The sequence below is a fragment of the Ambystoma mexicanum genome, chromosome 1p, assembly GCF_040938575.1.
Source record: "Ambystoma mexicanum isolate Mex_15411 chromosome 1p, UKY_AmexF1_1, whole genome shotgun sequence".
Lineage (NCBI taxonomy): Eukaryota > Metazoa > Chordata > Amphibia > Caudata > Ambystomatidae > Ambystoma > Ambystoma mexicanum.
Genome location: NC_090921.1, coordinates 117,240,201 through 117,262,125, shown reverse-complemented (window position 1 = coordinate 117,262,125; position 21,925 = coordinate 117,240,201). Strand labels below are relative to the sequence as shown.

The 21,925-nt window shown below is 45.6% G+C and overlaps 1 protein-coding gene across 5 annotated transcripts in view; it reads left to right on the top strand.

The window, feature by feature from the left end:
• Positions 1 to 21,925, top strand: part of LOC138566887 (phospholipid scramblase 3-like) — a 300,635-nt gene that overhangs the window by 127,294 nt on the left and 151,416 nt on the right. For all 5 annotated transcript variants that reach the window (XM_069644631.1, XM_069644623.1, XM_069644635.1 and 2 more), the window contains 4 exons: positions 2,225 to 2,252; positions 10,198 to 10,379; positions 12,060 to 12,221; positions 16,077 to 16,205. In XM_069644631.1, coding sequence (XP_069500732.1) covers positions 2,225 to 2,252; positions 10,198 to 10,379; positions 12,060 to 12,221; positions 16,077 to 16,205 — 501 coding nt within the window. The remainder of the gene's footprint in view (positions 1 to 2,224; positions 2,253 to 10,197; positions 10,380 to 12,059; positions 12,222 to 16,076; positions 16,206 to 21,925) is intronic.

Below are 21,925 nucleotides of genomic sequence, written 5' to 3'. Positions count from 1 at the left end.
ATAAGACGAGGGAACCGCCTATCAAAGAGGAGGAGATTAGCCTGAGGGCCGTGCACCATGACAGTGCCATTTAGGTAGACATTAATGATGACTCTGGATGAGTCAAAGGAATCCATGAGGACTACCCAGCAGGTGCCACCATTAATGGGAGAGAACGAAACAGGTCAGAGCACAGAGATCATATGAGGGGTTCAGAGAACAGGCGAAGGAACGGCAAAGAGGATGTCAGTGAGGGTTTGTCTGGCAGAGGCGCTGGAATAGGTATCAGCGATGGGGGAGACCTGGGTGGAGGCCAAGATATCCTTTTTAAAGTTCTTCTTACCAGACTTAGTGAGAAGGGAAGGATAGTTGATAGGGAAGCAGTTGGAGTAGATAGGAGAAACTGATGGAGCCATGGGCAGGTAGAGAGAGGGGGCAGTGTGAAAAATATGCAAGTACATCGGTGTGGAACAGTCACTGGGCAGCAAGTTACAACTGAGGTCCAAAGTAGAATGCAAAACACACCCAATTTGACTTTACAATACACACCCAAATTTGACTTTACAAAACACACCGTAAAATTGACTTCTCTAAACACACCCAAATTTGACTGTACTAAACACACCCAAACGTGAATACCAAAAGCAAATGCTTAGGCACCATACTCAATAGGTAATAGAAATGATGTATGATTTAGAGGAGGCTGCTGAAAAGAGAAGTGTTAGGGAGCATACAGGGAGAAAAGTTGGAGCAGGCAGATGGGAGAGTGAAGGTCAATGAAGGGAAGCGAAAGGGTAAGCAGAAAGAGGGAACTAACCCATGGAGAGGGAAGTAAGAGAGTCTTGGTAGTCCAGTTTCATAGCGGGGTGAGTTAGGCAGCCTGAGGGAGGGTCAGCGTGTGGTAGTAGATTCATGTAGCGGACAGGGAGTAGACTGGGGCCTTAGAAGTGGGCCTTTGAAGAACAGGCCGGCTCCCTCCTCACGGTCACAGCAATTGGTAGATGACTCAAAGGTAGACAATGGCAGAAGGACAGGGCAGACTAAAGAGGCTGCAGTAAAATCACGGAGCCACATGTTGAAAAGTGCTTCAGACCCCCTGCAAATGGTGGACAAGGCTCACAAGCTGAGCAAAATCTGCAGCATACACAGTTGTATGCTGGGTGAGAAAGACGTGCATTCAAAAAGCGTGCTTTGCCAGCAAGTTGCTGCGTTTCTAATGCACTGAACAAATGATGCAAAACCTTTTTTCATTTTTCTTTTTCCGATTTTTGCAAAAAGGCCTGTCAATCTAAATAAAAGTGAGAAAAGTGCCTATGGCCGAGTGCAGACCACAGAGCTTACCTTAGGCCCGTGAGTTGACGCTACAGGGAAGAGGCCATGGAAGAGGACGGGGAAGTTAAATTTGTGATTGTGGATAAATGGGTTTTCTTAGGTTTGTCTTATATCCTCTGGGTTTCAAGGAAGGAGAGATAAAGTTTGTATTCGGATTTAGGGACGGTTTTGGTTTCCCATGATGTTTTTGCCTTCTTTTCCTTAAGGAAAAGTGCTGGGGTAGGAGGGAACTTTGGTGGCAGTATGCCACAAAGACTGAGGGAATTTCAGGTAGGGCTGTGTCGGAAAAGAGAGGGATACTATGTCTCGCCCGAGGGCGTTCCTCACCCAGTCCCCAAGAATCCCCTGCCCAGGTGATCCTCCCTCGCTTGTCCACCCCCATGGTTGGGAACCAGGTGCGATGGCCCTCTCCTGGCCACCTTACTGAAGGATCCCCGGGGTCTATAATTGAGAACACCCTCAGGTTTGTCGCAGCACACAGACCGCTTGGAGCTCCTAGTCTGAATCAGGGAGTCGAGGCACATGAACAGACAATTGACAGGACTTGTTGATGTCTCCCTCCTTTTCAAAGCACCAGTAGTACCTCAGGTTATTTGATGTAAATTATCATACAATGTTAATTTCTTCCAAAGTTCTAAGACTCCCTCTTTTTACAGCGATGTTGCCCACCAATTAGTGAGACCAAATGTCGGCCATCTTGAATGTGCTGTGTTTTTCTCCCACTGTTTATTGGTAAAAGCCGATGTTAAAAAATGCTTTGGAATCCCAGTGCCAGATACCACCTGCCCTTCCTTGTAATTGTCTGTGTTCTGCATAACTACCAATGCCACCACTGTAATACGCCTCACTTAAAGAGAATAGAATGTGTCGATACTAGTAAGACCCTGTTTTAATTGTTTTTTTTCTATTTCAGATCGATCAAGTTGTAGTCAATGAAAAATGTAAGTCTCTTGCCTTTCCTTAATCTTTTCTCTCAATTTCTTCAACCGCATCTGAGGGAGAATAAACCAGAGTACTGCAAAATATTAAACTTGACTATCTTTATGAATGTATGTATGTTATATAAGGTTACTTATATGCCACTTAACACCACCCAAAGGCACTTCAAAGCCCTGTAGAGATAGAATGGGTGGGAGAAAGTGAGGGAGCTATGAGTGGGAAAGGATCCACTGACAAGCTGTATTACGTATTCTAGATTCTTTCCATGCTACGTAATACTGCATCTACTTCTCAAAAGTAGGTAGGTTGGGCAGGATGGGAAGGGAGTAGGAGATTGGGATGGGGAGGGATTTAGTTTGGCCTGGAGAGGCCAGGCCAATGGCCACCTTCTCATTGAGCTTCATGCCAACTCAGGTAGCCAAAAAGTGTGCTCGGCCAATGCCCGGGAAATATTACGCAGACCCTCCCTACTCTTACGGTCCAACTCCTTTGACCATTAATGGCCTAGTTCTAGTGATGGGTATGCTTAGGGAAGTGCACATCATTGTAGGAGTAAGGGGGTGTTCCGAACTTTGGGGAAAGTCCTGTTTTTTTTCCCAAGAAAATCTCTGTCCCTCAATGTGTGTTGAAGAAGGGAGCAATCCTAACCAGCCATCTTCATGCGCTTTCACGCTCTTCTCTGACAACACCATTACAGTTGATAGTGTGTTTATCTTGCATATTTTGATGTGGGACTGGATTGTGAACTTTTTGAATCACCAATTGGGCCAGCAACTCAAACTCTAAGACCTCACAGGAATCGATATTGCACTAGGGAGTTGTGTCCAAAGATCTTTGACGCTAATGACTTCATGGGACGTGACAATGATATGGGTCAGGAAAAGGTATTTAATATCCCAAGAAAATGTAAGAGCAACAATATATACAAGGAAAATACTATATATGTTCAGATGCTGACAGAGGTTTCCAAGTGAAGCCTCAAATGCACCAGTAATGACATCTAATGCCAGTTAATGCCCCATATGCCAGATCTGGGCCTCATTACGAGTTTGGAGATATTTCTGAGGTAAATCCTCTGAGATACCACCAAACAGATTTACAGTTACCACCACTTGGTCCTGTGGATTTACGGCAGCGTAAATCCCCATTTTCTGGAGTCCGTAGCAACACATTGGGGATTTTTGTTGGAATTACCACTGGTGGAATTACGAGTGGTAATTCTGCCAATTTTTGGGACGAAAAGAGTAGGATTCAATGCCAGCATTGTGCTGAAGGTACATCCTCCACCTTTCCTCCATAATTAGGCGTAATTACCACTCGCAATTCCACCGGTGGTAATTCTACGTAAACCTGTAATTTGACGATGTGGGAAAAATAGGTGTAACGGAATTACCTCCACTTTTTTCCGGCACTGCCAAACTCTTAATGAGACCCATAGTAACCATATGCAAAGTTCAGTCTCACGTGTGTATGTGCCACAATCATATTCAACCTAAAATGCCCCTCTAATGCCAGTTTATGCCTCAAATGACTGGTTTCAGCACTATTTGTAGAGTACAGTTTAACAAGTCTAAGACCTGCCATGCTATGCCAATCACAGTTATAAATGTGATGTAATGCCATACAGTGCCTCATTTGCCTGGAAGGGAAATCGTGAGAATGGCACCGACACTCATATGGATGTACTGCCCCGCAGATGTGGTCCCTGCTCATACTTACCCACCCAAGAGACTCTGACTTTCAACTCTGTTGACACATGGTTCTCCGGCGCCAATCACCCATGCTGCTTCTTCCAGCTTTTCTTCTTTTCACACACGCACACATGCTGCATTGCAAGAGATAGTCCATATCCTAGCTCCTGAGCACCAATTAGGAAGCAGCTGTGGATGGGGCATGGAATGTGAACTGCAGAGAGTACAGACAACTCTTACCATTTTGTTTCATGGTGCTTCCTTTGCAGTCTCTGAACCAGAGGTCCCCATTGCATGTCCGAGCTCCATTCTGAATGATTGGCGGACCACATTACTGCCCATAGGCTGTATGTTGGATAAGTTGCCTGAAAGCTAAATGACACAAGGAGGAAACCTCACTGCATCATGTTGAGTGCAAATAGTCAGAGCATTGTCCCGAATGTTACTTTTACCCAACTAAATTGTTCTCATTTTTCGACTGCATAAGGATGAAAGGCAGAGACGGCCCTGCAGATATGCATGCATGTGCACCTTGCCCTATAGAATGAAGCCACTTAATTGGCACTTCAGCTTTGAGCAGAAATCCTTTTGAATTCCTGCACTTATTGTGTAAGTGGAGAACTACACCGGAATGCAGTATGATGTCCGATTAAATCGGAGGGCTTGATTATTGTCCATCTGACATGGGACAACTTGCTCTCTCTGTAGAGAGCCTTGACAATCGTACTAATTTCAAGACACACTCCAGATGGGCATCTGTGATAAAGCCGCATGCTTGCAGCCACTATTTGACTCTGGAATGCATCGTTTTTCTATTCATAATGTGCAAAAACCTGTGCACGTCCAACAACCAAACCAGTGTTTCTCCTCACTGCGCATCCTATGAGGGACACGTTGCACTCTTTCATCAAAGCCTGCTATGCTACTGAGTAAGGTGAATGGTGCGAAGGACACTTTTAGGTTCTCTTATGGGTGAAACGCCCTTAACCTGACTGCCTGGAGTTTCTTGATGCATTCTAGAAGTGGTTCTATGCCGTGTGGCTGCTTCCTGCCCCTGTCAGCACTGCTCTAAAAACACACGTTTCTTTATTGCTCGTGTTCCTTTTTACAGCCGCTCTTCTTTCCATGCCGCTGTCTCCCATGTTTGTCTTTTCCATGTGGTCCCCTGATATTCCCCAATACTTCCCCCTAACTCTCTGAACGAGATGCCCCTTTTGTATCTGTCACAACTGTCATCTACGACCATGGTTGCCAAAAAGGTTCTCATCACATTCTCTCGGCTGGCCCACCAACGGAGATCCTGAGTGACCTTTGTTGGGACCTGAAGAAGGTCCATCATTCTGCCAGAGAATTGAGACCACTGGGATCTGAGAGCCCACTGAAGGGATCTCATTCTCAGACGGGTGTCTGGCACCAGAAAAATGCAGGATGCCATGAGGCCAAGCAACCTTAGGAAGTCGAATGCTGGGAGATATTGGGCACTCTGAAATCTTTGGACCATATACGAGAGATTTTGAGCCCTGAACTCTAGTGGCAAAGCTTTTCCGGAGGCTGAATCCAAGACTGCTCCAATAAATTGAAGCTTCTGTGAAGGTGTCAAGTGGGACTTCTTGAAGCTTCTTGGGAGAAGCCCAGCTCGTGGAGAAAATGGCAGGTGCGACTGAGGTGACTGTGAGCATGTTCCGGAGAACAAGCCCTGATTAACCAATCATCCATGTAGGGGTAGATGTCTCCCTCCTTAGACTAGCTGCCACCACTGTCCTAATCTGGGCTGAGGTGAGACCGAATGGCAGAACCCAAAACTGTTAATGAGAACCGCAAACCCCAGGTACTTTCTGTACTTCTGATGAATGGGCACATAAAAGTAAGCATCCTGAAGATCCAATGACACCAACCAATCTTGGAGTCGAAGGGCCTGAAGGATCTTCGAAAGAGTTCCCATCTTGAACTTGTCCTTCCTGAGGAAATTGTTCAAGCATCTCAAGTCCACATGGGTTGCACTCCTCCGTCTTTCTTGGGAATTAGGAAGTAGGGAGAGTACCTGGTTTCTCTCCGCTGCAGGTACCAGGTCTATTGCACCTTACTCCAACAGGATAAGAATCTCCTGTTGGAGAAGCGGATCTGAAATCAAGGTAGATCTGTCTTTCGGGGGTGGGGAAACTGGGGGTTTCTTTAGGAATGGAAGGCAGTAACCGTCAGCTACCGTTTGTAGCACCTATGCATCCGAAGTTATGCTTTGCCAACTCCGGAGATGTTGTGACAGTCTGCCTCATACTATAGACCGGGTGAGGGAGTCATTTTCAACTTACAGCAAAGGGTAACAATGTGGGTGTTGCACAGAGAGATCTACCCCTCTTCCTCTGGCTCCACGAGGAGCAGTCATCTCAACCCTTGGTGAGAATTGCTCTCTTCCTCTAGCGATGGAGGAATAGAAACAAAAAGGGTGTCCTCTCCACCCTTGTCCTGAGGGTTGTGGTTGTCTGATTTCCGCCTCTAAAGATTTTTGCTGCTGCCCTTGAAGCCTGCAGCTTCTCTAGGCTGTTGTCAGCCTTTTCACCAAATAGAATTGTTCCATCAAAAGGCATGTCCAGCAAACGAGCTTGGACATATGCCGAAAAACCTGAGTTTCTGAGCCCTGACATAAGTCTAAGCACAGTACTGGCAGCCATAGACCTACTCACAAAACCTAATGTATCAAGACTATACTGTATGTATTGCCTCATGGCATCCATTCTGTCTTGGATGGATAAGGCTTAAATACCCATCCTTTCTTCTTCCTCCGGTATATGGTTTGCTGCAAGGGCAGCTACACCCTGTGAAAAACCAGAAGGCGTTTCACAGCCTAGTCCGCTGGGATCCCGTACTCAGGTGGCCAGGGAAAGGCCATCGCTTTTGGATCCCGACCCTGGGGGTGGTCAAGCGAGGGAGGATCACCTGGGTAGGCGGTCCTTGGGGAGTGGGGGAGAAGCACCCGATGGTGAGACATGGTAATCCCCCTTTCTACAACCCATCTAACCCCTATCCCCGCCTATTTTATGGAAACTACAGCTCCCACTACAGCTCCCATAATTCCTCCCCACTTTACATTGACAACACTACTGAGCCAAGGAGGATGAGGAATAAGGCCAGGAAGCTTACCTCTACTGACTTGCAATGGCTCTGTCCCTGACCAGGCACAGTCAGGCCCGTAATCCTAACTATACACACCTGCCACTTGTTGACACCCCCTGTGAGGATAAAAGGTGGTGCGCACAGGCGCACTCTGAGCGATGCTGGGTACGAGAAGGAGCAACTCTTTCGGTGCAGCGTGAACCAGGCTATGGAAGTTGGAAGGCCAAGGGGCCTATTGACAGCTGCAAGGAACGAGAGAGGGTCAGGCGAGACTTCCACACTTAAGGGAAGTCGTAAGTGTTTCAAGACTGAAACCGAGTGAGCGGAAGGGAGCAACCTTCAAGATGCTTCAGTGCAGCCCGCTACCCTCCCGGGTGAACGACAAAGTTGGGGAGAAGCGGAGGAAACGTTAGTAAAGGCCTTGACTGCTGCATGAAAGGCGCTGTAGAGAGCAGCCCAATTAACACGACCAGTGATTTATCAGAGGCAACAAAAGCCCAGTTTGTGTAAAGCAAATGTAGCTGTAACCAAAAGTTGAAGGTTGCATGTGTGCCGATAAAATGCGTAATGGAAAGGACAATTGTTGAATGATGACAAAAGTATACAAAGTAACAGTGGTCCTGCGAGGTGGAATCGCACATTCGAAAGTCTCTGTGAATTGTTCTTTGTGTATTAAATGTTCTATGTGTATTAAATGGGAACTGAAGGCAAGAAAGTATCTGTGATCCCGAGCGAAAGTTGAATAAGTGAAAAGCAAATTATGTGAACTCTGAATATACTGAGGGCAGAGTATATGAACTTTGAAAGAGGTCAAGAGGGCAAAGTTAAGAGAATAAGAAACTACAAGTACCAAGCATTGCGAGTTGAGGAAGATTGTTGACTATTGAATTGCTTAAACAGAGGTTGAAGTGGTCATGCAGCGGTCTATGTAAAAGCCTTGCAGTTTCAAAAGTCTTCAACAGTAAAAGTTACAAAGACAAAACGCAGGGAAGGGAACCCTCGCAAAGAGAAAGACAGGCTCGACCCCGGCGAAGGGAAGTCTGTGCTGAACTGTGATAAAGTAAAAAGGTGAATGTGAAAAGAGAGGCAGGCTCGAGCCCAGCGGAGGGAAGCCTGTGTTAAATTGTAGCAAAATGAATGTCAAGAGTCGAACTGTGTGTTTATGAGAAGGCGGGCGAAGCCTAAGGAATTAATTGAACTGCCATACATTTTGAAACCCCAGCCTGAACTTTTGAATTGCACCAGTAAGCCAGAGTGTGCAAGACTGATAGAACTTTTCCATCTACCTATCCTTTTTAAGAAACTCTCAAGACCCCGTACTACTGAACATGGGGAAGGGAGTTGTTAACTAAGCCATTCTGACATTTCTTTTAAGACACTATTTTTCTTTTTGTATTCCCTTAACACATTTGTCAATTGAGAAGGAGGGCAAGGTTAGTTTTTTTTGGTATAGGCCTTTTTATTTTGACTAGACTGACTTGGACCTGTTTGTATTTTTTTTAATGGTCGAGACTACTCCCATTCTAGAGTTAGGGCCACTTAGGATTTCTACCAACCCAACCAAAACAACAAAATGAAGGTTTTCAAAACTTGTATCCATTGTGTCTGTGTCTACTATTGATACTATAACACACAATTGACAGGAATTCTTGTTGAGGGGGGTTTATTCCTACATCTAAGTCCCTTTGCAATAGCTAGTTTGCCCTGTGTTGCTATTCTACATATGTAGTTATCACTTCAGCCCTAGGAGTCGCTGGTGTGACGACTACAAATGGGGTGTAGAAAGCCTATCCCTTTCCTCTCTCACTACTTTCCTATGCTAAAAAGTAAGGTGCACATCCATTGGTGGTCGGATTTCTACTTTAATATTCCCGCCTCCAATGTTTGTGTCTTATCAGTAAAAAGAGTTCTGACTCGGCCAAATGGTCGATCAATGATTAAAAATATCTATATATGAGTCTTGTGGGAAGACTATGACGAGCGTTGTGATCTCGATCCGAGCGCCTCTGATGTTTAGGGTGCTTTTTTGGGGGGATGCATCCCTCCAGTTGGAAGACGACTTTCTTGTGGACCAGCTAATGGATGGGGATTTGGGAGAGGGTTTACCTGCATCAAGTTTACCCTTCCTTTCCTTCAAGGCCTTGACTGTCATGGATTGACATGAGCCACAGTTGTCCAACTTGCGGCCTGTCCCCAAACACCACAGGCAGACACAGCGAGGGTCTATTATGGACATTTGTGCCACACTGTCTGCACACCGTTTAAAACCTGTCTTCGTTGTTGAGAACATGTGGAATGAATATCGAATCGAACTTGATCGAAGTGAAACACAGTTCAATTTTTCGCTGAGGTGATACCTGAACAACAGAATTCAGATAACGGTTAGCGTGCGCGCTTCATATACCAGCGTCGACGTTACGGCAAGGGACGCTACAGAGGCCGTCAAAGACCTTAACTCGACGCTGCGTGACGCTGGACCCTATGAAAATAAAATCGTGAAGCAAGCTGTAAGCAGACTTGGATATATCAAAGATGAGGAATACGTGGGAGGTCCCAATCCATTCGAATTTTCTTTTTGCTTTTGCTTCATTGGGAATTCAAGCACAGACACTTTTTTCTATTTGGCTTTTCTTTTTTTTAGGTTGTTGGTGCTATGGACAGAAGCCCCTCTTTATGCCCAAGGCCTTAATAATGACCCCTTCTGACTGTGACCCATGGGAAGATCTGGGAAAGTCCCCTAAGAATTCTAAGCTATCTGTGATGATCCCGTTTGTGGTTGTAACAACTAAAGGTTCTGTTTTGAATGGTACCTCGCAGAATTTGTGTTAACAGCAGAAATTCCTATACACAGGCCTAGGATCCTAGTAATAATTGGGGAAGGGTGGACAACCTCACACGTGTTACTTTAAACTGTTCTTCGTAATTAATGTTCTGCGCATGTCGATAATGACGATGAATACAATTAAGATCTTGTTTGTGCTTTAGAGTCTTCCTTGCTGACCAACAAGACTTGAACCTTCACTCGTCCCTGGCTGATGATATGATGACAAATATGACTGGGTTATTGTCTTTTGTGCCTCTGCATATAATTGTGACCAGCAGTGCTTGGATGTCGCTGGATGGAATCTAATAATGTTTGCTTCAGTTTCCAGTGCGCAGAGATGGGGCCGGAACTACGAATTGGTGAACACCTTGGGCCAGAGGATTTTTACTGGCAAGCAGGAGGTTGTATGCTGTGGTCCTCCCTACAACTTCCATATCGCTGACAACAACAACAAAGAAGTGATGCAGCTCTTGGTGCCCTGCCAGTGCACATGCTCCCCTAACGTAAGCGCCTACAGGATTCATGGGTCCCATATCCTTGTGTGTTTGGTCACAGAGGTTGCTACTTCTATGCAGCCCAACCTAAGGAGGTCAGACAACTGTGCACACAGGGGTAAGGTAGCAGTGATCTGCATCGTAAAAGTTGGGGGCTTAATGCCTGTGGCTGACCCAATCGTTAATCCTTCCATACACGATGGTGAAGCTGACATGTAAAGAGAAATAAGAATGATGGAAAACGGGTATTATATGGGTGCATTATACAGTCTAATGCAGGGGGACTGTACACTTGTGGAGATTAGCAGCCCTACACTAATATTCATACCAGGCTTGAACTGGTGGAAGTAAACCTCTTCTCAGCATCCCACTATACAACTATCTAATGGGGAATCATCTTCCTCCTGCAGCAATCATTAAGTCTGCAGGAGGACATTAATTAGCGGAGATGCTGTCTGATTACAGCATCTCAGCTGATTTCATGAGGGACTGTGGGATGAAAATACTGGGGTGCCTCTGAGGGTAACGAATGGGGTGAAAATGAGGACCAGGTACCACCATCCACAAAGTTGAGCATTTCCTGGCCTATCCCACCCTTCCCCTCTATGCATGGCAGGGCCTTGCATAATTTCTAAATTCTCTAAATCCTCGATGCAGGACCCACCTGTTTAATTTCTCAATACCATTTTCAGTAAAGGTTATTCTTCTGTGTTCCGCAAATTGGACCTGACTATTATTACTGGGCTTCCATGCTACCTATTGAATGTGCCCTTTCGACTTTCTGCTCTTGAAATCCCTCCCTTATTTCTGGTCTCTGCCTAGACCGGCAAAAACTGCTGTCTGTTATCTTCATGCCCAAACTGAGACCTCATGGACTACTGTCACCGTCCCGCCCAGAGTGGATATTAAGTATGTAACAAGGGCACTAGATAGAAAGGGACTTGTCTTCTGAATTCTGAGCTTGTGACAGTACATCCATGAAATGTCAAAAGCCACAAGGATCCATGTTGCAGGGAATTCTCTTAAAAACCTATGGATATATTCAAATGCCTCTCACTGATAACTAAAGAGGGGTATCTGGTCATTGCATCAAATTTTTTTCATTAAAAAATGTGCATCGAATGCATGTTTTTGGGGGGGTAAAGGGTTAATTTTTGTTCAGGAGGATTTTAAAGGGTAAAAAATAGGAATTTTGGGGAGGTAACCGCCCCCCAAAAAAATTAAAAAAAAATGCATTTGATGCTAATTTTGTATATGGAAAAAATTTGATGCAAATGCATTTAGATACAAGGAATTCGATGCAATGACCATAAACCGTGAAGAGGGAATTTCTCTGCTGACGGAACACAATTGAATTGGCAGACCAAGCCTTTACGAGGCTCAACCTTCTCCAAATCCCCTTCTGATGAAGTTACATTTTTACATCAGACCATACTTATACATCTGTGCAGTCTATTGACATGTGGACATCACATTTGCTCCATAGTGTAAATTCTACTACGCATGTTATTGTTTTGCAAAAAGTGCCTTCCTGTCCATTTGTTCTAGCACAGGTATCGGTCTCATGTCCAAAGAGAGCCCTGTGGCCTATACTCTGACACCTACACCCACTGCCTGCTCAAGACTGTATAACAGCAATACAATTATCATGTTAAGCTCTTGGTTATTCATGTGTTTCTGCCTTTACAGCTCGAGATCCATTGTCCACCGGGCAACATCATTGGATACAGCGTGTGGAATTGGAGCACTTTTGTGACCAGCCTCTCTATTCAGAATGCAACCAAGCAAACAGTCCTGGTGGTTGTTGGCCCCGGCTTCCAAACCAACCTCTTTGGTGATGTGAACTTTGAGGTAAGGAGTGATGGGGTAATAGAAAGGGCAGCGAATCAGGTATGGGATTGACAGTAAAGAAGGGAGGTTGCACAAAAGAAAGAACTAATATAGGTAATTATGGCTGGAGAAGTCAATGAATGAAACACAAGAAATGGAACCGCCACATTATCCATCCCACACCCCCTTTAGGCCCTGTTACGCATATTTCCAAGTAACTGTAAATGTTAATGTATGCAGATAACCCTTACCAATGTGCTGCACGTTGTGCTTTCCAAAGTTGGGATTGCACTCAATAAATACCCAAAATAAAATAAAAATGGAAGTGGGCAGGAAGGGAATGCAAGAAGGGAGAGTGATGTCATAACTGTAGAAAGAGGAAAATGAATTCCGATGGAAGGGCTGATGTAAAAAAGAAAGCGTATAACAGTAATCAAAAAGGCTAGGAATAATATTGGGGGAAAAGGATAAACAAAGTGAAGAGATGGAGGGTGGAGAGATGAGGGGCAGGTGAACCAAGAGAAGAGGATGAAGAATATATAGAGAAGGGACCTGAATGAAGACAGGCAAAATTAACGAGTGGGAGGTGAGAAGGTACCAGAAAGTAGAGAAGGGAAACACAAGTCTGAGGGAATAAATAAATGAAGAGAGAAGCAAAGGAAAGAAGGACAAGGTTAGCAGGATGAAGAGAGACACATGGAAAGAATGGATAGGTCTATCCTAATAAAAGTGGAAGAAAGGAACTCCAGGAAGGGGATGGAAGAAAGGAGGGCTGGGAAAACATTGAAGTGGAGGAAATTCAAAGGGCGACAGGGCATTGGCATACATCACATGGGTGTATCTAGTCTAGGAGAACATGTCTTGAAGCTGAAGGAAAAAAACATTGATGGTCATCTGATAGAAATATGTTTATTTTTTTATTCTATACTGCAAATGTCTCGGAGCATCTTTTCAAACTTTGTTTGAAGAATACAAAAAATTGCAGTGTTGATTAAGAAAATGCATTTACAATAAAAGGTAGTTGAGTCGAGATAATTAAGCAACAAGACGTTGTTAATGTAAAGCTGTGATCAATAAACTAAAAAAGATCAGGTTTTAGTGGTTCACTAAAAGTAAGGTAGGAGTTCTCAATCCTCAGTTACATTTCAAGATCATGCCAAATGCACGCTACCTTGAATAGGGGCTTACTTAGGCTTTTACTTTCTTGTAGGAAGGGACTTCAAATCATGGAGGCTCTTTGCTGAAGATGCCTCTCATCAGACCTCTTGAGTGCTTGAGCCAAATATGCAGGTGTGGATCTTTGCACAGAGTGTTAGGAGTGGTTTGTGAAGGATCCCTCTCAAAATCTAATACGCAAAACCTGCGGGGTCGATTGACAAAGAAGGTACTATGAGTGCCTACGACTTACTCCTGGTTTAGTAAAAGTAAGTTGGAGATTAATATGAATAACTGTGGAATAGCTCAGGAGACACTTTATATTAACTTCAGTGACGAATCGCGGGATTAAGTCACTTCTCCCCAGTGGGGAGCCTCTCCATATGAGGCTAGGGAGGTGAGCCCACAATGCAATACCCTCCCTAGGGTAGATGCAAGTGGGACCTTGCCGGGAGAGACTTCCCCTCTGGAGACAAGGACTCCCATTCTGGGAAGGAACTCCTTAGGCCACATTATATGAGAAAGCTCATTCAATGCCATATTTGAAGAAAAAGATGAAGAGTCAATCAAAGTTTGCTGTTGTCCGTCAAACACATTACTGACATCTACAGTAGAAAATTCAGATAGTACTGGGACGAAGAAGCACATTGGAAGAATACAGAGCATGTATCCGCTAGTGAAAACAGACTTTGACAATACACCGGGGAAGTCCCCTTAACACGTCATAAAACTGAGAGGCGGGGACTCCAAAAAGGGAAACCAGGAAGTTCAAATGAGCTGTTTGACATCTGTGAAAGAGAAACTGGACATACAGCGTCCTATGCTGGAGAGTCGTGTAACTGGCGATTCACACGCCTACGATGAAGAAGAGAAGGGAACGCAAGAAATTGAAAAGAGCCCAAAGCGTCCCGAGGCTAAGGAAGGTGGTGGTGTGACCGCAACGGAAATGCGGTGGTCCAGGGGATCAAACCACAACGCTGATTCCGCCTGCACCAAAACACGCAACGAGAAAACGGAAGAAGGAATGGAAGAGCCGTTTGCAGCAGAGGAGAGAAGCCAACCAGACGAGAGGAAACCCCCATCCAGTGCACATCCCGGTGACGTTGCCCCGACATAGCAAGGTAACGGGTGGGAAAACTGGAAACCTGCAGGGGGACCTGAAATCATTACTGGGACATTCATACTCGTCCTAGTAAAAAGAAACCGTAAAAATATCTGAAGAAATACTACTGGAACACTTTTACTTAATCCAATGAAGACAAAGTCTTGAGAAATATTAGAGAGAGAGCTTCAATACTGGGACACTCCTACTTGTCCCAATAACAAGGAAACAGTAAGAATATCTGAAGAAATTGCCAAATATCACTGGAACGCTTGTACTCGTCCCAAGCAAGACAAAACATTCTTTCATTTCTTATTCTTCCCATGTAAGTAGAACTGGAGTTACTCTGTATATATTCAATGACGAACAGACCAGAGCAAGTGTTGGCAAATCCAAAATTAGTCAGGCTATTTGCAACACGCAATTATGGACTTTTGATATATTTAACATATGCTTTTCTCCGTTTACAATTGCATCTCAGTGATTCCTTTAACATACTTTTGTACGCAGTATTACAGTGCACTGAGTGATTGTACTGCTGTTAGGGAAGAGTAAAAAAACACTTTTACATTCAACATTATTTTACATGCTCTGAATAGTATACATATGGCAAATGTAAAAAGTAAACAATGTCAATTCTCAAACATAAATGTTTCTTGATAGCAAGAGGTTTAGGATCCTTGTGTAAATTTAACGTATTCATGCATAAAAGGAAGCAGCGTTCCATTTTTAATAGATTAGGAAATTAAAAATAAATTACTTTGCTAGTTTGGTTTTACAAAAAATAATTTCAGTGGTACAGAATGGTTTTTTTTCTGTGCTTTTTAACATTTCTGACATAATGTGTAGAAACAGGCACCCATTCTCAATCTGATTTTTGCTCACATTCCACAGGTTTTTGATTTGTAAAGTGGTCTTCTGAAATTCTCGCTGTTAATTGAAAGTTTAGTAGAATCTAGTGCGCTTTGTACATGAAAAAACAGGCCCTTCTTAGCACCACACTCGCTGACTCAGCCAGTCCCTAACTTTCTTTAGTTTTGCCCTATAGTGTTTGGCGAAGAAAGATCTCTCAAAATGTTCAATGATCAAAAGCAAATTTAACAATCGAGAAGTTCTGAAAACCACTTTACAATACAGGTTGTATTTGCCTTACACACAGGTGCTCAAAACCAACTGCACCACATTGCACCTGGGAATGCCTTACTAATAGGAAATACCTAGCAAATGCAAGAAATGTGAATTACGTTTTTCTTGTATAAAATACCTCTGACACCAACACTTGTTGATTTTGGAAAAATTAAACCGCTTTCAAGAATGGTCATTAAATCAAAGCAAAGTGTTTCATCCTGTACATGAGTAGCAAAAGTATAACTTATATTAGCCGACAATTGTCATGTAAAGATTGGCCTATATCGCGCTGCTTAGAAAGAGAGGTCTAGATATATTTAATTTTGTATGATTGTATGTGTTGTAATATTTATGAGAATTATACAGGCAGGTTGATATCCTTCTCTAGACAAGCTGCTATATTTGTTTAAGCCATTGTGGTGACTTCCCCAGCATAAAATTTGATGGCCACCTTTGGTGGAAACTCTTTTCCTCCCCTTCAATGCCCCCAGGTGAAGTCCAATGATGAAACCCACACTGTGGGCATGATACGCCGGGAAAGCGGGCACTTCTCAGTCCAGTTCCCACTCGATTTGGACGTGAACATCAAGGCAGTACTCATTGGCTCCTGCTTCTTTTTGGTGAGTATTATTGCCAGAGACGTTTGGGACCTAGATAGGAGCGAACAAAATAGAACATGATCTCAAAACTTTCAGGCCTGGATTTAGGAAGTTGTGACTCATATCTTACTGCTCAAGGTCAATATATACCTCCTGGATCCCATTTAATTTGGTGGGGAACCTGCCAAGAGGTGTTTTTCTTGCAGTTGTTTTGAACTGTTTTGTTCTTTATGAGAAGAAAGACAAACTGTCCGTTTGCTTCATAAAAGCAGAAACTGAATTTTGATCTATCTTATAGTATGAGAAAGGTAGTCCATGGCCATCACTACAAGTTTACTTGCCCAGTTAAAAACCTGGGTATTTCGTCACAGGTGAATGATTTTTTCAGAGATACTGGATGGTTAGAACACCTTCTCCTGTTTTAGAGACATACAAACTGGACAAAATATTAGGGTGATGATACATGGAGTAGTGTGTTCATTTGTCCTACATAACGCATATAAGTAGGTCTAGGGTGTAGAGAGAGTACATTCATTGAAGATGGTCCAGGGTGGAGTGTTACTCTGCCGGCAGGCTGTGCATACATAAGGGTCCAGCGCAGCCTCTCAATTTAACGTTGTTTTTGCGTGTTTTCCTCCAACAACAGAAAACCGTTGTGCCAAATGGCCTTCAGACCTGGCTGCGAGCCCGCTGAAGAGTTTTCTTTTGTAAAGACTATTACTCCTTGTGCTTTTTGGGTGCTGGGCTCAAGCATTGGGAGGGTATACCATATACCATGTTTAGACATGGGGGAATTGCCAGACACCATGCTGTGAAGATGCATACAGCAAGTTCTCCTACAGCAATCCGTCCTTTGATCCTTCTAAATGGTGTGCGAGAACCTGATTTTGCCCTGGATAGATATGTGCATGTTGCGTTGCTTGGCAGCCTGTTCCTGAGCGCACTTGGCTGAGTGCAAGTATCGCTTAGAGCGGGTGCCAAGATGGTCGCTAGAGAGTGACTTTGTTGGTCCCAGGGCCGCAGTAAATACACTGCAGCTATACAAAGGAGAATTGGAAGTGCTGCACTCCCCGCTGCTACTCCAGACAGCCAGCAGCTGGGATGCTCTGCACCCCGGTGCCCCTCTGTGGTGTGCGGCTAGTGCCTGCGCCACCTCCAGAGCAGAAATAGCCTGTGGCAGACTGCGGCTGTGCTGGGCGAAGCAGCAGATGGGACGGGAGCTGTGGAGCAGAGTCCTGAGGCTGCGCTGACTACACACCCAGACAGGCGCAACAGGTTGCGCTGAATCCCTTGTGCAGTGGGTTTGGAGCTTCCTGGACACCACGTTATCTCTGCTTATCCCCCATCCCACCACCCGCCCTCCAACTGATTACAGTATATGTGAGGACTGAGGGGGCATGATGACTGACAGGGCGAGGTGAAGCACACTCTGCCCACTGTGCCTCTAAGAAGAAACCATTCCTACGCTGGCTCATTGAGCACTGCCCCCACGAAGGTCTCTTCTCCGGTGCAACCCATGCTCAGCCTTCCAGTCAACAGATGGGGCGCTGTGCTTTGATACTATTGTGGATCAGTAGGAACGCTTTGTCTTCTAGGCTCTGTTAAATGCTAATTGCAGTTGGATCTGCCCTGTGTGATTCCGTACCAACTGATCTAACATTGGACAACTGGGTACCCTATTGGGACTTATTGCAGTACCGACTGTAGGCACAGCGCTTCCTTGACCGAAGGGGCCTACAGAGCTGCCCAGGGTACAAACTCTGGTGGGCCTGGGGTGGGCTACCTCGGCCCTGTGTGCTGCAGTGAACCAGCGAGGCGAGATCCCTGTGCCGTGCCTGGAGACTGGTGCCTATACTGGGCCTGGGCTGCTCTGGCTGTGCCTGGCTTGTGTGACACTGCTTATACTAATGTGGGGAGACCCTGAGGAGCGGATCCCAATAGCGGCCACAATGCTGTCTAACAAGAGCAAACTGGGCTATAGGGGCCCCATCCTGGACTTGTTTGCAGCAGAAACTCAGCTGAAGACCCCCCTGCAGCCACCACGGATGGGTCTGGTCCACTGGCTCTGACCGGCCAGGATCCTGAACACAAGGAAAGAGTTCTGGCCGCCATTGCGGTGCTGCAAGAGCATAATTAATGCGATCAAGATTGACATGACCCTGCTGCGCCAAGATGTGCATTCACTATCGGAGAGAGTGACGAGCACGGAAACCACTTTGGCTGACAATGTGACCACCACCACCACAAACCTGGAGGCTGTTGTGTGGTACCTGGAGGTGTGTAACGCTGCTCTGGAGCTCCGTGCAGAGGGGAGATCCAGATGCAACAACATCCACATGCTGGGCCTCCCTGAAAGACAGGAAGGCAGTGATCCAACTATGTTTATCGAAAACCTCCTGCAAGAGATTGGCACTGGGGAACTGTCCAAGGGATTCACAATTGAGGGGACACATTGCTCGCTGCAGTGTAGACTGCCGACAGGAGCTAACATGAGACCTATAATTGCCAGGGTCCTCACCTTCAGAAACAGAAGTTATAGTGCAACACTCTAGAGGAGTCAGATCCATCCTTCGGAGCAACCTGGAGCTTGGTTTTTTCCCCGATTACACTCCGCTAGTGCAGGAGAAGCGAAATATGTTTGTGCCAACGAAGGAAAAGATGAGGCTCCACGGCCATCAATATATGTTGATTTTCCCGGCCAAATTGAAAGTGCTCTATTAGGAGAAGACCTTTCTATTCGACACCCCAGATGAGGTCAGTGACTGGATTGATCATAATGGAATTGCAGACAGCAAAGGGGGCGGAGCCGTGGAGAAGCCTGATAGGAGGCTGTGAACTATTGATTGTATGCGACTCGCTGACGGGGCTCAGGATGCTGCTTTTCTGCGCCAATTCCTTAGGTATGCACCCTAAATCGTTGACCAACATCGGTCGGACTGCTGGAAGGAGTTACGCTGACCTTTGCGGCATGTGTCTGGTATAGTTACCCCACATGCTACCATCTTCTGGCGGGTCCCATAACTCTGGTACCTGCCTCCCCAGCGGAGACGTCTGTGGGAAGATGGCAGGTTGGCCTGAAACGGCACAGTAATTGGTGGGTATCGTCCACAGGCAGCAGGGGGGAGCCAGTCTTGCAGGGTGGTTGAGGGAGGAGCACATACAGCTGCGATGGCCATGATTAAGGTGCTGATGTGGAACGTCGGGGATTTGAACTCTTATATGAGATGGAACAGTATTAGATTGTGTCTGCGCAGAAAGAGTAGTTCTACAGCACTACTACAGGAGACCCACCTGATGCTGACTGAACAAGGGAAGGTCGTTGCCAGGTGGGGTGGTACAGGATATGGGTCCACTTACTCGAGATATTCTAGAGAGGTCCTGATGTGGATAGCTGCCTCTATCCCCTTTCAACTAATAGGCACTAAAAAAGATAACAAGGGCAGACTCATTGTAGTGCATGGCTTTATTGAACATCGGGAAGTGTACATAGTGGATTCCTATTCACCCAACCATGCAAAGTTCAAGCTCCTTCGTTCACTGCAACGGTAGCTGGCTGGTATGTGAGGGGTCATGTTTTTGTGGGGCCGAGACTATAATCGTATACTAGACCCAGCAAGGGCTAGATCTAGCACCTCACATTCTAAATTGTCGCCTGCTTCAATAGCACTTAATGCCGTGTTGGAGAACCTGTCACTGGCGGATGTATAGAGGAGTCTCCCATAGGAACAACCGAAGCTACTCATATTGTTCTGCGCCTCACCAGAATTGATCATATTTTTGTTGGGAGGAAACATGTCACAAGGAAACATGAGTTTATAGATGCAGCATACTGTGACCGTACAATATCTGACCATTCCCCATTCAGTGTCCACTGGGTTTGTGCTGCAGCCCGTCTTCCGGTGCCGACTAGCTCTCCTAGATGAGGCCTTCAGGAGCCACATAGATGGAACTCTGATGGAATACTTAGAAATGTGGGCAGTGTTGCTCCATGGGAGACTGTGTGGGAGACGCTCAAAGTGGTGCTCCGGAGGAAATAATTGTTAAATCGGGAGGCATTAGAAAATCCCTGAGAGGGGAGCTTGAGAGCCTGGAAGACTGTATCCACGTACTTAAAAACAGTGGTACCCCGGATACGGAGACAGAGGTAGAATTGCTAACCCTGTGTTTTCAGTGCACCTCTGCATTGGAGAGGATCAGCAAATTTGATTATGGAATTTACCCCTCCAGGTTACATGCAGAAGGGGATAAAGCGGGGCGACTACTAGCATGGTTATGTTATAATCACACCCCCGACACTCGATCATAGCGGTCACAGATGAATGTTTTGAGACATGGCATTCACAGGGAGAGATTAATGACCTTTAGTGCATTCTACTGCACCCTTTATGGACGAGGCTAGACTACTGATGTGGATGTGGTAGGGTACATGCTGTTCCAGATTACGCTCCCTTTGCTTACTACCGAACAGGCTGGAGAATTAGATGAGCCTATAACTGTGGAGGACATCCTGGGTGTTATTTGGTCCGGGAAGACTCCAGGGGGAGATGATCTCCTCTCTGAGTTTTATAAGGAGTACATCTCTTGTGCTGCACAAGGTGTTTGAGGAAGAGCTCGAGCAAGGCCAGTTGCCACGCAGCATGAGGGAATCAATGGTGATCCTTAAGCCAGAGAAGGACCCCAAGCAATGTGACTCTTACAGGCTCCTGTTCATGTTAGTCCGAGATTTTAAGATACAGAATTGCTGGCTGGCCGCCTTAACAGGTAATATGGTTCCTGATCCACGAGGACCAGAAAGAGTACATTATGGAGTCTCATCAGCGGGTGAATTGTGCCGTAATATTGCTTGATGCTATCAAAGCTGGGAAAGTATTTATGCGGTGCTGCACAGATTGTCATTTGGCCCAGGATGTGTGAGCTGGGAGCGGTTGCTATACACCAGTACGTTGCCCAGGGTTCACACTGGCAAACACATTTCAACTGCCTGGGAGATCCTACAGGGCACCAGGCAAGGCTGTCTGTTGCCTCCAATATTATAAATCCTGGCACTGGCGCCCCTTGTGGTGTTCCTGAATGCAGAGTTTGGTGAGGCAGGTGTGTGGGCTGGGTATGCCAGACACCTGATCTCGCTATATGCCGATGTACTATTTATGCGAGCCAGAGAACAACTTGCCATTTATCTTGGTGGTATTGGATAACTTTGCAGGCATATCCGGCATTAGGTTTTCGAAGGATAAATCCTGTGTGTTCCCCTGACTAAAATGCAAAGACTAGATCACCAGGACCTACCAGACCTAGGCCTTGGATAGGAGACCCAGGAGTTTCCATATTTGGGGATCCACATTCTACACTCGATGGACGAGACGCACTTGCACAATTCTGTCAGGGCTCTTGATGTGGTGACACAATCCATGGGTTTCTGGTCTCAGCTACCTCTATCTATGTCGGGACGAATCTCGATCATAAAAATTATTGTATTGCCTCGCCTACTCTATTACTTTGATAATGTGCACTTCCTTATCCCTGCAGGTTTTTTCAGGCGAGCCGAGTCTATCTTTAGGGACTTCCTCCGGGGGATTGGGTCGCCACAGGATCGCGATATCCACTATGTACTGGAGCCATGAAGATGGGGGGAGGGGTATGGCTCCCGTGCCTCGACCTTTACTACCTAGCGGCGCAATGAAGATCTGTTGCAGGGTGGTTGGCGAATGAACCACTGCGAGACGCTAAACTCATGATAGAGG